Source organism: Pristis pectinata, chromosome 17, assembly GCF_009764475.1.
Source record: "Pristis pectinata isolate sPriPec2 chromosome 17, sPriPec2.1.pri, whole genome shotgun sequence".
NCBI lineage: Eukaryota > Metazoa > Chordata > Chondrichthyes > Rhinopristiformes > Pristidae > Pristis > Pristis pectinata.
This window is the reverse complement of record NC_067421.1, coordinates 24423338-24437743: the sequence shown is the minus strand read 5'-3', so window position 1 is coordinate 24437743 and position 14406 is coordinate 24423338. Positions and strand designations below refer to the sequence as shown.

General features: G+C 39.0%; 1 protein-coding gene across 1 annotated transcript in view; it reads left to right on the top strand.

Annotated features, from left to right (window-relative positions):
- The window catches only part of tmem120b (transmembrane protein 120B), a 43305-nt gene extending 32351 nt beyond the window's left edge, over positions 1-10954 (top strand). Inside the window, exons 10-12 of the mRNA XM_052031962.1 lie at positions 441-505; positions 4794-4862; positions 9799-10954. Of these exons, the coding sequence (XP_051887922.1) occupies positions 441-505; positions 4794-4862; positions 9799-9912 (248 nt within the window). The 3' untranslated portion in view covers positions 9913-10954. The remainder of the gene's footprint in view (positions 1-440; positions 506-4793; positions 4863-9798) is intronic.
- Positions 10955-14406: the final 3452 nt, after the last annotated feature.

Below are 14406 nucleotides of genomic sequence, written 5' to 3'. Positions count from 1 at the left end.
CAATAATTCTTAATTTCTGTAAGGGGAAAGGACTAAAAGAGAAGGGTATCACATTTTGAGATTAAAATTGTGTTTATACAGGTTTTCCTAGTAAAATTCATACAGCTAATTTTTTAAAAATTATTACTCATTCTCAATGTGGGCATTGCCTGTAAGGCTGATGTTTATTGTCTATTCATAGCTGCCCTTGAATGCTTTCTGAGCTGTTACAGTCAGTGTGGCGAAGGTGATCCCACCATAATGTTTCCTGTCGGATCAGAGAATTTTGACTTGGAAAGCAAATATGCAATGTTTTGTGCTCTGAATTTGTTGGCTTTGTAGATTTGTTGTAGGCACTGGATTTGATTTTACTCATAGTGAACTTTGCCCTTACTGGAAGTTTCCCTCAACTCCTATCTTGGATCTGACTTCTGTGTATTGTTTATTTTTATTAATTGCAGAAGGATTTCAGTCATGGATGTGGAGAGGTTTGACTTTTCTCCTTCCATTTCTTTTCTTTGGCCATGTAAGTGAAACAAAATTAATTGTTTGGAAAATGCTTTTAAATGTTTTAACTGAAAACAATGATTACAACGTGGAAGAAAGCTATTTGACCTGTTTAGCCTGTGCCTGCTCTATACAACCAAAATTCAGCTAATTCTTTCACCATATCCCTACAAATACTTTCCTTTTGAATACTTATCCAATGCACTTTTTAAATGTTGAGATTTAACTCTGCATTTTATCACTTGCTGTGGATTTTTTTTTAGAAACTAAAAATTCTCCACAACCTTTTTTTTCTTGTGGATATCCTTCATTCTGTATCTCCTAGTTCTTGACTGCTCTGCCAATGGAGAACAGTTTATCTTCATCTATTCTGTTTATACCTTGCATGAAACCAAACAGCTTGATCAGATCTCCACACCATATACTCTGTTTCATAGAGAAACACTCTAGCTTCAACAGTCTATCCATGTTGTTAGAGTCCCCTTCCCTTGAACTATTTTGGTAAATCTCTTCCCATACTTTCTCCTATCCCAAAGTATGGTATCCAGAACTTCACAAAATACTCCATTAAGGCTGAACCAGCATTTTATAAAGGTTCATGATGACTGCTTCCTCATTTACTTGTGCCTCTGTTTATGAAGCCAAGATCTGTCTTTTTCTTAACCACATTCCTAACACTTCACATTTCTCAGCACTTAATTTCACCTGCTTCCTATCTGCCCATTGGCCAACCTGTCTGTATCTCTTTGAAATCCATTAGGATCCTCCTTTCATTTTACTATTTACTTCTAAGTTTGGAAATCCAGAATATGGATGGTGGGGTCTCTGAGGGTAATGCCGTTGAATTTCAAGGATGGGTAGTTACCCTCTCAGAGATGGTCATTGCTTGGCATTTCTATGGCATGAATGTTACTTGCCTCTTATCAATCCATGCCTGAATGTTGTCCAGGTCTTGCTACATCCAGATACGAGCTGCTTTGTTTGCTGAGGAGCAGTGAATGGAAGTGAGCATTGTGCAATCATCAGTGAAAATACCCACTACCGATCTTGGGATTGATGGAAGGAAGGTCATTGATAAAGTAGCTGAAGATGTTGGTCCTAGGACACTGCCCTGGGGAATCTCTGCAGTGATGTCCTTGGGCTGGGATGATTGATCTCTAACAGCCACAACCAACTTCCCTTGTGCAAAGTTTGATGCCTATTTGCTTCAATTTGATGAGGGCATGTTGATGCCACTTTCAGTCAAACGCTACCTTGATGTCATAGGCTGTCGCTCTCATCTTTATAATTCAGTTCTATATTTTATGTTTAGACCAAGGCTGTGATGAGGTCCAAATCTAATTAGTCATGCAGAACGGAAATGGGCCCTTCAGTCCACCATGTCCATACCAACCATCAATTACTCATCTACAGGTATTCCATTTACCAGCATCAGTCTGTAGCTGCCTTTGCCTTGGAAATTCAAATACTCATCTGGATACTTAAATGTTGTGAGAGCATCCACTTCCACAAACCACTCAGGCATTGTATTCCAGATTCCAATCACGTTCCATGTGGTGGGAAGGGGTAGAAAATTCTTCCTGAAGTCCTTCTGAATCTCTTGCTTTTTACCCTAAACCTATGTCCTCTGGTTTTGACCACTCTGCTGTCGGGAAAAGTTTCCCACTATCTACCCTGTCTCTGCCCCTTCACAACTTTTGTACATCTCTATCAGGCCCTCACTTCAGCCTCCTCCATACCAAGGCAGACCAGCTCAGTCTCTCCTCATAACAGAAATGTTGCATCCCAGGCAAATCCTAGTGAATCTTCTCTGCACCCTCTCCAGTGCAAGCGTGTTGTTCCTATAGTGAGGTGACCAGAAATGCACAAAGTACTCTAATTGTGGCCTAACCAATGTTTTATAAAGCTGTACCATAACCTCCCTGCTCTTGTATTCTATGTGCTGGCTAATGAAGGCAAGTATCTCATGTGTCTTCATCTTCCTATGCTGCCACCTTCGGGGATCCTTGGATTGTACCTCTTTCTCACTCAGTAATGTCTGGGGCCTGAGATTCATTGTGTATGCTTTTTCATTATTAGTCCTTCCAAAGTACCAAGTCATGGATTAAATTCTGTCTGCCATTGTTTTGTTCATTCTATCAACTGACAAGGCCCAAACTGGGCATTGGTAAGTAAGTGCCACTTGCGAGTTTTGTCGACAGCAGCTTCTGTCACTTTGAGAGTTGAATGATTGGGCAGTAACTTGGACTTTTTTGAGAACTGGACATACCTGGTCAGTTTTCCACATTGCCAGGTAGATACCAGTGTTGTAACCCTATTGGAACAGCTTGGTTGGAGGAACTGCCGGTTCTGGAGCATAGGTCTTCAGTCGTACAGCTGGGATATCGTAAGGCTTTGCTGTATCTACTGTTGTCGGCCATTTCCTTATTATCACATGAAGTGAATCAAACTGGCTGAAGACTGCCTTCTGCTGTTGTGGATCTCAGGAAGAAGCCAAGATGTATCAAGATGTTTCTGGCTGAGCGTGGTTGTGAATGCTTCAACCTTTAGCACTCATACTGGCTTCCACTCTCCACCATCCCACCCTTCACTGAAGATTGAGGATGTTAGTTGTTTCACTGTCCACCACCATTCATGACTAGAGATTGGTTGTGAGATCAGTTAGCTTTATTTTTTTTGTTGTTGTTGATATGGATCTGTCAACCTCGTCAGCAAGTGAAGCTGCAATACCTCATCATTTTTGGTATTCCTTCTGCACCCCTCACTGAACCAGTGTTGATCCCTTGCCTCGATAGTAATAGTATAGTAGGAGATGTACCAGGCCACAAGGTTACTGATTTTGGTCGTTTGTGTTCTGCTGCAACTGATGATCCACCACTCCTTTGGGATGCCAGATCTGTTCTAACATGATTCATTTGGTATGAAGACAGGATTTTGTCTCCAAAAGGATCATGCAGTGGTTACTTATATCAACGTATCATGGTCAGAAATGTCTGCCACAGGTAGATTGGCAAGGACAAGGTTGAGTAGGTTTATCTCTTACATTGGTTCATTCACTATCTGCTGCTGACTCAGTCAGGCAACTATCTCATCAGGATGAGGCCAGCTTGGTTAGTGGTGGCACTGCCAGAATCTCAATGCATTTCCTGTAGAGAGACAACCACAAGATGCTGGAGGAACTCATCAGGCCAGGCAGCACCCATTGGAGAAAAGCAGACAGTCAGTGTTTCAAGTCAGGGCCCTTCCTTAGGACCCTAGCTGGTTTCCTCCAGCAGCTTGTTTTTTTTCATCTAGATTCCAGCATCTGCAGTCCTTTGTTTCTCTTCCTTTAGTGAGACTCCAGTAGCAGCACTTTCCTTTCTTAAAAACTAATATAAAGTACTCATTTCTCACCTTTGCTGTACTCTCTGGCTCCACCTCTCTTATTACAACATTTTTTTCTGTTCACACATCCATAGCATATTTTTGGATTTCCTCTTGGTTTGCTACTAATCTTTTGCTCTCTCTTTGACTCGTACCTCCTCCACTTCCACTCTGCATTTAGCCTGGTTCTTGCATGTGTCACATATTTTTCTTTCTTTTTTTTTACTTTGGTTTTCCATGAAGCTGACTTTAATTTCCCTACCTGTCTCCCTCATGGGGATGTATGTAGACTATTGCAACCACATCTCCACCTTGAAGCCTTCCCATTATTCAATTGCAGTTTTGCTTGCCACACTTTCGTTCCAATTTTCTGTTCTCATCCCATTAAAATTGGCCATTCTGTAAGTAAGTTCTTCATTGAAATATGATTTTATATGAGATGAAGTACTGTAGGAGAGCTGGCTGGAATTTGTGCCACCTGCTTAAACTTGCCAGCATTATTACTGCCGTATTACAGCGTTCACATTGAAAGCTGCTTTAAGGTGATTGTAATCCCATGATGGCTTAGAATTTTATCCAGCAAATAAATCAGCTTTACACATTAGCTGAGCTCTGGTTTCTGCAGATCTAGCAGTTAAAACAATGGTATTCTTGGCCTTGCAATTAGATCAGAGGAAATGTGATTATCCTTGGTTCCCACTGGTCTCAGCTGGCCTGTCATATGGGTGCACATTGGGGGAGGGCAGCATTGGGCTTGAGGGAGATGTTCCCTGTCACTCAGCTGTTGAGAGTTGCAAGATGAAGACAATAGATCAAATGGAACTGTGCCAGAAGAAGAAGCTGATATCTTCAGGAGGAATGAGGACATTATTGCAGAGAGAAAAGAATGTAAAATTCAAGTGTATCCATGTGTCTTAAATTTTGATTTTTGTTACTTTTTGCAGTTTTGGCAATTATACAATTCACTCACACTTTTTGGGCTTTCACAACACGAGCGATGCAAAGAATGGCAAGTGAGTATATATCAATGAAATTGTGTCTGTGAAATTATTTCAAGATTGACCTCCAGCAGATTCCAATGATAGTCCAAACCTTGCTGCAAATTTTGATATTTTGTTTGTTGCTGTACCTTGTATTGTCACAAAACACTAGAGTAAATCCTCCCTCACATGAACATACGAATTAGGAGCAGGATTAGGCCATTCAGTCCCTCGAGCCTACTCCTAATTTAAAATATTCAGAGACTGTTTCCGCTGCCCTTCAAAGAAGGGTAACAAAAACTCTCAACGTAGAAAATCTCATCTCGTTCATTTTAAATGGCTGATCCCTTACTCTTAAACAGTAACTCCTAGTTCTAGATTCTCCCAAAATAGAACACCCTCTAAACAACCACCTTGTCAAGACCCACAAACTTTTCAATCAAATCCCTTGGTTGCTCTTCAAAACAGCAGTGGATACAAGCTTAGTCTGTCTAACTTTTCCTCATAGATTCTCAACAAGAACTGCAGATTTCTTTCCTCCAAAGGATATTAATGAACTAATTGGATTTTTGTCACGATCTGATATTATTGATTATTAGCTTTCTAATTACAGAATTGTTTTAATTAACTGAGATTAAATTGCCCATCTCCAGTGGAGGGATTTGAAGTCTTGTCTCCAGATAACCAGAGCAGGCTTCCTACTTGTCTTGCAGCTTCATCACCATGCCTCTGGACCCTTGAGCCAGTACTACCTCTGCTGCAGTTACAGTGGCATGCAAAAGTTTGGGCACCCCAGTCAAAATTTCTGTTACTGTGAATAGTTAAGTGAGTAGAAGATGAACTGATCTCCAAAAGTCATAAAGTTAAAGATGAAACATTCTATTCGACACTTTAAGCAAGATTAGTGTATTATTTTTGTTTTGTACAATTTTAGAGTGGGGAGGAAAAAAAGGAAAGGAGCACCATGCAAAAGTTTGGACACCCCAAGAGATTTGAGCTCTCAGATAACTTCTACCAAGGTCTCAGACCTTCATTAGCTTGTTAGGGCTATGGCTTTTTCACAGTCATCGTTAGGAAAGGCCAGGTGATGTGAATTTATTCTTTATTCTCATTATTCTTTCTTTATTTGTCATTGTACTGTTGCAACAACACAACGAGATTACGATGGCACTCCCTTGCCTAATAAAAACCAAAACAGTAAATTGATAAGAGCAATTATAACTATAAAATAAAACATACTTATACAAATATAAAGTATAAAAAAAATATAAAAAGGCAGTGTGCAAATAAACCATAATAATGATAATCAGCAGCATATCATTATATTAAATAACACCATGATGAGTCCAGCCAGTAAAGGGGGGAAGACATAGTATGGGTATGTATGTATAAGGAGGTGTCAGTCTATGTTCAACAATTTAACAGCTTTGGGGAAAGAAGTTGTGTTTCAGTCTTGTAGTGTGTGCATGTATTGTCCTGTATTGCCTACCAGAGGGGAGTAGTTTAAAAAGGTAGTGAGCAGGGTGAGCTGGTTCTCGAATGATGTTTAAAGCCCTGTTCTGACATCGAGCCTGATAGATGTCCTCCATCGCTGGTGACTGAGTCCCAATGATGTTTTGGGCCGTCTTGATGACCCTCTGCAGAGCCTTCTGCTCCTTCCTAGTGCAGCTGGCATACCAAGCAGTAATGCTGTATGTCAGGATGCTCTCCACCACACACTGGTAGAAGTTCACCAGAATGTTCTGAGACAGCCTGGTTCTCCTCAATTTCCTCAAAAAATAGAGGGGTTGCTGTGCCTTCCTAATGACAGCTGAGCTGTGTATTGCCCAGGAAAAGTCCTCGGTGATGTATGCCCCCAGGAATTTAAAACTGGAGACTCTCTCCACAGCCTCGCCACCAACGAATACTGGACCAAGATCCACCTTCCTTGACTTCATGAAATCCACCACAATCTCTTTAGTCTTTTGGGTGTTGAGAATGAAATTGTTGGCAGAACACCAGGCTGTCAGGTTTTGTACCTCATCCCTGTATGCCAATTCATTATTGTTCATGATCAGGCCAATGACTGTCGTGTCGTCTGCAAACTTTATGATGGTGTTTGTTTCATGGACGGATGAACAGTCATAAGTATAAGGGCATACAGGAAGGGACTCAGCACACACCCCTGAGGAACACCAGTATTCAGGGTGAGGGTGGAAGATATGTGCCCTCCTAACCTGACAGTCTGCGGACGATTGGTCAGAAAGTCCATAATCCAGTTACAGATTGTTGTATTCAGGCCCAGGCTGTGGAGTTTGGACACTAATCTGCTGGGAATAACTGTGTTAAAGGCTGAACTGAAGTCCAAAAAGAGCATCCTGACATACGTGTCCGGTCTTTCCAGGTGCGCCACAGCAGTATGGAGGGTGAGACTAATTGCATCCTCTGTTGATCTATTTGCCCGGTAGGCAAACTGGTGCTGGTCCACAGTGGCAGGGATAGCATGTTTAATGTGCTTCAAAATCAGTCTCTCGAAGCATTTGACTATGATCGGTGTAAGTGCAATCGGGCGATAATCATTCAGGCAGCACACATTTTTTTGCTTAGGAATGGGCACAATGATTGTTGATTTAAAACACGTAGGGACAACAGCATATGTCAGGGAGAGGTTGAAGATGTTAATGAAAACCCCAGCTAATTGGTTAGCGCATGCCTGAAGCACACGCCCTGCTACACCATCAGGTCCGGCTGCTTTCCTTGCGTTGACACTGTGTAGTATCCTACTGACCTCAATAGTATCAAGTACTAGTCCATAAGGATCTTGAGGCAGTCTAACCATTTCCTTGCTGTAGTTCTCCCTGTGAAAGCGGGCAAAGAACTTATTAAGATCCTCTGCCTCCTCAAACCTTGTCCCAACAATCAGCAGCCATGAGCTCCTCTAAGCAGCTGCCTAGCACTCTGAAAATTAAAACAAATGATGCCCACAAAGCAGGAGGAGGCTATAAGAAGATAGCAAAGCATTTTCAGGTAGCCGTTTCCTCAGTTCGTAATGTAATTAAGAAATGGCAGTTAACAGGAACAGTGGAGGTCAAGTTGAGGTCTGGAGGACCAAGAAAACTTTCTGAGAGAACTGCTCGTAGGATTGCTAGAAAGGCAAATCAAAACCCCCGTTTGACTGCAGAGGACCTTCAGGAAGATTTAGCAGACTCTGGAGTGGTGGTGCACTGTTCTACTGTGCAGCGACACCTGCACAAATATGACCTTCATGGAAGAGTCATCAGAAGAAAACCTTTCCAACGTCCTCACCACAAAATTCAGCATCAGAAGTTAGCAAAGGAACATCTAAACAAGGCTGATGCATTTTGGAAACAAGTCCTATGGACTGATGAAGTTAAAATAGAACTTTTTGGCTGCAATGAGCAAAGGTATGTTTGGAGAAAAAAGGGTGTAGAATTTCATAAAAAGAACACCTCTCCAACTGTTACGCATGGGTTGGATCGATCATGCTTTGGGCTTGTGTTGCAGCCAGTGGCACGGGGAACATTTCACTGGTGGAAGAGTGAATTCCAATTAAATACCAGCAAATTCTGGAAGCAAACATCACACCATCTGTGAAAAAGCTGAAGATGAAAAGAGGATGGCTTCTACAACAGGATAACGATCCTAAACACACCTCAAAATCCACAGTGGACTACCTCAAGAGGCACAAGCTGAAGGTTTTGCCATGGCCCTCACAGTCCCCCGACATCATCGAAAATCTGTGGATAGACCTCAAAAGAGCAATGCATGCAAGACAGCCCAAGAACTTCACAGAACTAGAAGCCTTTTGCAAGGAGGAATGGGTGAAAATCCCCCAAACAAGAATTGAAAGACTCCTAGCTGGCTTCAGAAAGCATTAACAAGCTGTGATACTTGCCAAAGGGGGTGTTACTAAGTACTGACCATGCAGAGTGCCCAAACTTTTGCTTTGGGCCCATTTCCTTTTTTGTTATTTTGAAACTGTAAAAGATGGAAATAAAAAAAGTAATCTTGCTTAAAATATTAAATGTGTCATCTTTAACTTTATGCCTTTTGGAAATCAGGTCATCTTTTTCTTGCTTAGCTATTCACAGTAACAGAAATTTTGACCAGGGGTGCCCAAACTTTTGCATGCTACTGTATTCTCCTGGTCTTTCTGACTGAAATCTTGGACTGTAAGAACATAAACAGGAGAAGTAGGCCACAAGGCCTTGAGCCTGCATCACTGTCACTAAGATCACTGTTTTTGTAATCATGGCCACTTTCTTGTTTGATCCCTATGACGATTGATTCAGCCTCAGTTCAAAATCTATCTATTCCTGGGTTTGAATGTACATAATGCAGCATCCCCAGTTCTCTGGGGCAGAGATTTCTATGATTCGCTAACCTGAGAGAAGAATTGCATATCTTAAATAAGTGTACCTTTTTATCCTGAGACTCTGCCCCCCTAATTCCAGATTCTCCCACCCCAGATGGGACACCCTCACAATTTTACATTTCAATAAAATCATCTCTCATTTTTCTAAACTTCAGAGAATTGCAGATGTGCTGTGCAAAGCAAAGCATCTTGAAGCAGTTGTTTAACACAAGTCTGCCTGAATTTCTTCAGAAGTACTGCCAGAGCATTTTCGTGATCAGTTAATTAAAAAAATATGATTCCTTGAAAATATGCCAATCCTCTGATTTCTTACTGGAGTGTCGTAATTTATCTGACTGCTGGGTTTCGCTTGACTGCGGCTTTACATATCCCCAAGTGAGCAATGAAAACACTACCATGTGTAGTTAATAAACTATTTCAGAGTGCTTTTATTATTTCTTTTCTGTGAAGAAACTAATTTCCTTGTATTTAGAAGTTGATGGTAGTAGTCATAATTGTGAAAAATCTAACTTAAAAACTTTTCTTGTCACAATGTAAAGGCTATAGCTTATTGGTTGTTTTATCAGTTTGTTTGACCAATTTTCTGTCTCTCAGGTTTTTGTCTTGGCTCTCACATTCCTGGTGCTATTTCTTGGGAACTTCCTTACCACTCTTAAAGTTGTTCATCAAAAATTTCAGAAGAACAAAGATAAATTGAAAAAGCTGTGAATGTCTGAATCCTGCTGATTAAACAACATTGCTGGGGAAGGTGGCAATATATTCCAATTCCCTTGCGTTTGCTGCTGGATTTGAGTCTGAACACTTGCACATCAGTGAGGCAGGATTTATAACTGTCACACAACTATTTACAAGAATCCTGATGGTAGCTGTATTCTCTATTCATTATGAGGGAAATTGACTAAGTGAAGTTATTATACTTTTAAGATCCATACATTAGTCTGGATCATTATCCTTTAGCTTGTTGTATTTCATTTCAGTGTTATATTTTTTCACTACCATGAGATGTTACTGTCTAAATGTGATTTATACTGTCATGGAGCACTTGGGGGCAAAATGGGGTATTGGTGTGAAATGAATGTCATCTCTGAGATATTTGGCTAAACCTTTATCATGATTTGACTTGTTAGGAAGTTTATTGACTGTCAGGAGATATTACAATTTTGATTGGAGAATAACATTAGTCTTAATTGGCCAATACAAAGGGTTATTACCCACGTGAAATTTTGATACTTCATTGTTTAAATTACTAAGTATAAAATTCACATTATGCATGCATGTTCTGTGTTCAGCCCTTGTGGATGTAATGTTAATATTAAGTAAATGTATATTGCAATTTGGATCATATATCAAATTACTTAATTGTCTTGCTGTGTGGATAATATTACTTTTTAAAAACCATTCCTTCATTTGTCCCTTTTTAGTTTGTCTTTCCCTTGGATTCTGCTTTAAGGCTGTTAATTTCTAAACAAGCAGTCCTACTTTCAAACAAACTACCTCCTTTTTCAGATGTCTATTAGTGCCACACTTAATATAGTTGGAGGTATTTAGAGTGACTCAGGGTAACTGATTGTTTTTTTTAAAGAAGATTGTCTCTCTACAATTGGCAAAGTGCCTGGAATTGATGTAATGCCAACTGTTGACGAAGGAACTCTGAAGGAATTAACATTTGGAATTGTGAATGTTAGTTTTTCTTTTGCACACAGTCCAAGGGAATTTTTTCTTCCTTATAGAATAAACCATCTAAAATAGTGTCTCCTTTTTCTTTTTAATGAAAACAGACATAACAAACAGTAAAATAACTACATTCTCTTGAATTAGTTTAAATACTTGTTTGAAAGTGATATGACACCAATAATGAATGATCAAGAGAAATTCTCTCTCTCACCAAAATGAGCACAAACATGGATCATGAAGTAACCAAAAATGAGGGCACAAAAAAAGAAAAACACTACAAAGACTCAACAGGTGATGCAGCATTTGTGAATGAGGACATACCTGGTCAGAGATTTATCATTTCTATCAAAGGGTTTGTCATTCCTCCAAAGTGGAGGCATAGTTAACCTTGCATCGATTTGAGTGTCATACATTACTAATGCTGAATTTGACTTGTTCTGACCATGGTCCAAGTAACTTAGGATTTCTTAAGGCATGTTGTTTTGGAATAGATGTCTTCAGTTGATATCAAAATCTGGGGGTTTTGTGGCCCAACATTTTAGGTGCAGTTCTTGAAAGATACTTTGGATGAATAATGGTATGTACAGATATCCACATATTCTAAGAGTAAAGTCAGTACAGCAAATGGTCAAAGTATAAGCACCATTTATGAGCAAAAGGGATTTATAATCATTAATGAAAACCTGTGACATTGTCTGTGAACAGCACATCCTTGTAATTTTGACTAGAGGGAAAAGTTCTTGCATTCCTATTGGGCTTCCCAGAGCTGAATATAAAATTTGTAATGATTAACTTGTGCAGAAAACTTCAGTGGACCAATGTCAAACAATGTCATGTCCTGTGGTCACTCTGATTTTCTGCAAACTGAAACCAACCTACAACTAGTCTTGTCTTTTTTTTGTGCAGATAAGTCGGGTTTTCTTATTTGATAATATTAGGAAAAGACATTGCTCATAATTGAAATTTTCTATTTAACTTTTTTTGCTGAATAGAATGGAATCTTGTCACACACAATGGGAACAATGAAGGTCTACCTGCTATTTGACACTATCAAATGTGATTTAAAGTATTTTGTTACCAAAGTGCAATACAGCAGTAATCTATAATATTCAATAGTGCATTTCAGTTGGATTCCAGGAGAATATTTTAGAAGCTTAGAGGTAGTCACATGTAACACATGGTGTAAGGAAGATACAAGCAATATTAGAGAGTGTGATGCCTTATTATTTTACAGGGAAAAAACACAATTAGAGAATTAAATTCACAGTGAAATAATTGTACTTGTGGGAAACCAGTGGACATTTTATGAAACATCTACAATGTAATAGTGATAGCAAGAAGTTTTTAAGCAAACAGTACAGTTGCAGAAATGCACAGTCATGTTTAAAAAGTTCCTCACCCTTGTATCTCCCAGCTGAAAATGTTCTTTTTTTTAAACTAAATGCTGATTGTGAATGTGTTAACTGGGTTATTTTATCAGAAGCATTTTCAGTTGCTCTTCCTTGTAAGGCTTACTGTGAAACAGAATTTAAAGAACAACCTGGGCTTCTATGATTGTGATCTGTCCATCTCTACAAGAAGGTTTGACCTTCCACATGGGGTATTAACTTCTACTACACTGTCATTTGTGTAGAAAGGCCATTTACAATAAACCACTTAAGGAAAATGTCTTCTGGCTTTCCATTGATGACTATTGATGTAGGTCTGCTGCTGTGACTTGTAAGTTTTTGTCATTATGATAATGAAGATACTGCATTATTATATCTAAAAATAGTCATTGTATGTTGCTTATCAGAAATCTTACTTTTCCACAAAATAGACATAATTTTAACAAATTATAAATAATACTTAAAAAGCATACAGATCCATCAACATGTGATGGAGATGGATGGTTTGTGTTTCAGCATTCACACCCTTTTAACCAATATGTAAACTGTTTTGTTTTTCTTTGTTACTTACAGCCTAACAAAAAGCATCACCTTAATTATTTCAGACTTCTAGCTAAATGTAGATTACATCTCATTTTAGCATTAACCCTTCAGTGTTTTATTTTCATACCTTTTCAGAAAGTTTACTAAAACTTGAGACAAAATTAATGTAGAGTGGTAATAAAGCCTTTTTATCTTGATCTTTGTCTACAAATGCATGAAACTACCCAATCAGAAGTTTCAACATCCATATCCCCTTTTCCAAACTTAAATAATTTACTACAGGTGCTAGATAAACTTGCAGGATATTTTTGTTTCCTCTCCCTGCTCCCAAGTGCAATATTGACTGAAGTACAATTTTGCATCCACTAGTACCCAGCCTGAATAGCTGCTGTATATGTACTTTATTAATAAGGAATTCAATTTGGCTTGTCCTCCCTTTTTAGAATGACATATGTAAGTGATGATGCATACAGAAATCTTTATTGGAAAATAAAACAAAACTATTAGGGTAAGGTATTAAGGTAGCACAAATTCTTGTCCAAGAATGGAAGTCCTTTTGTTTAGTAATGACCTAGGAACCAAAGCATCCTTGGTCTCTTTGTCATCCATTTAAGAATAGAATGGAACATTGATTTTGTATTTGGGCCAAATAAAAAAAACACACAATACAAACCTATTTCTTGCATGCTATTGGTTTTAATCGGTTATTTACTCAATGGCCATCATATCAACATTGAGTAGGGAAATCTGTTTTTCACATTAGAGAATAATGGTCTTAATTTGACACCTGACAAAATATTTTCATCATTTAGTGATAGCCATTGTGTGGAATGATTTTTGCATGATAGTTTTGTAGGATTCAAGATCTAAAAACTGTTTTCTAGAGGAATGGAAATTGTCATGAATGGACATAATCTAACCAAATGTTAGAAAGTCGTTTCTCGAATTTGACTCACTGCTCAAAAATGATACGGATAATCACCAGGTATTTCTCTTCACTGGAAGCCTGCTTTAAATAAGCTGAATAATAGCTCCTTCAGGGGTGATGTCCTCCATGGAGGACAGTTGTGGAAGACCCTGAATTGTCGCACAATCCATGTTGGATTGCTTTGGTTGATTTATGAAATTCACCATTAATAATATATTAAATACAAACAAAGTGCTAGAACTTTGTTAAAAGCCAGGAAGGAAAATACTGGTTTATAATGTTGTCAGAAAAGTTCTAAAGCCCTTGCTGAACTGCTCTATAATGGGAAAGCTAGCTTTCCACCACTGCTCCATATATCATATTTCTGCAGATATTGATTTACTGAACCATACCTCACCTGTACCTTTTGATCTCCATTCCATAAAACCAGTACTTTCTCAACCTGGCTGCTCCCACAGTAAAAATACATTGACCTTCTTTGCTTAAGTCCAGGAAATGTGGACTTAGTGGCTATTACAGATGTCTCCTTTCACCATTCCCTGCTTGGTTTGCCCAGAGTACATTTTGATCAGACCTGCTATCATCTCTAAAGCTGCTTACTGTTCCTTGATCATCTTGGGAAGCTAAGATAAAACCTGGTTATTTCACTCTTGTTCATCATTTTAAACA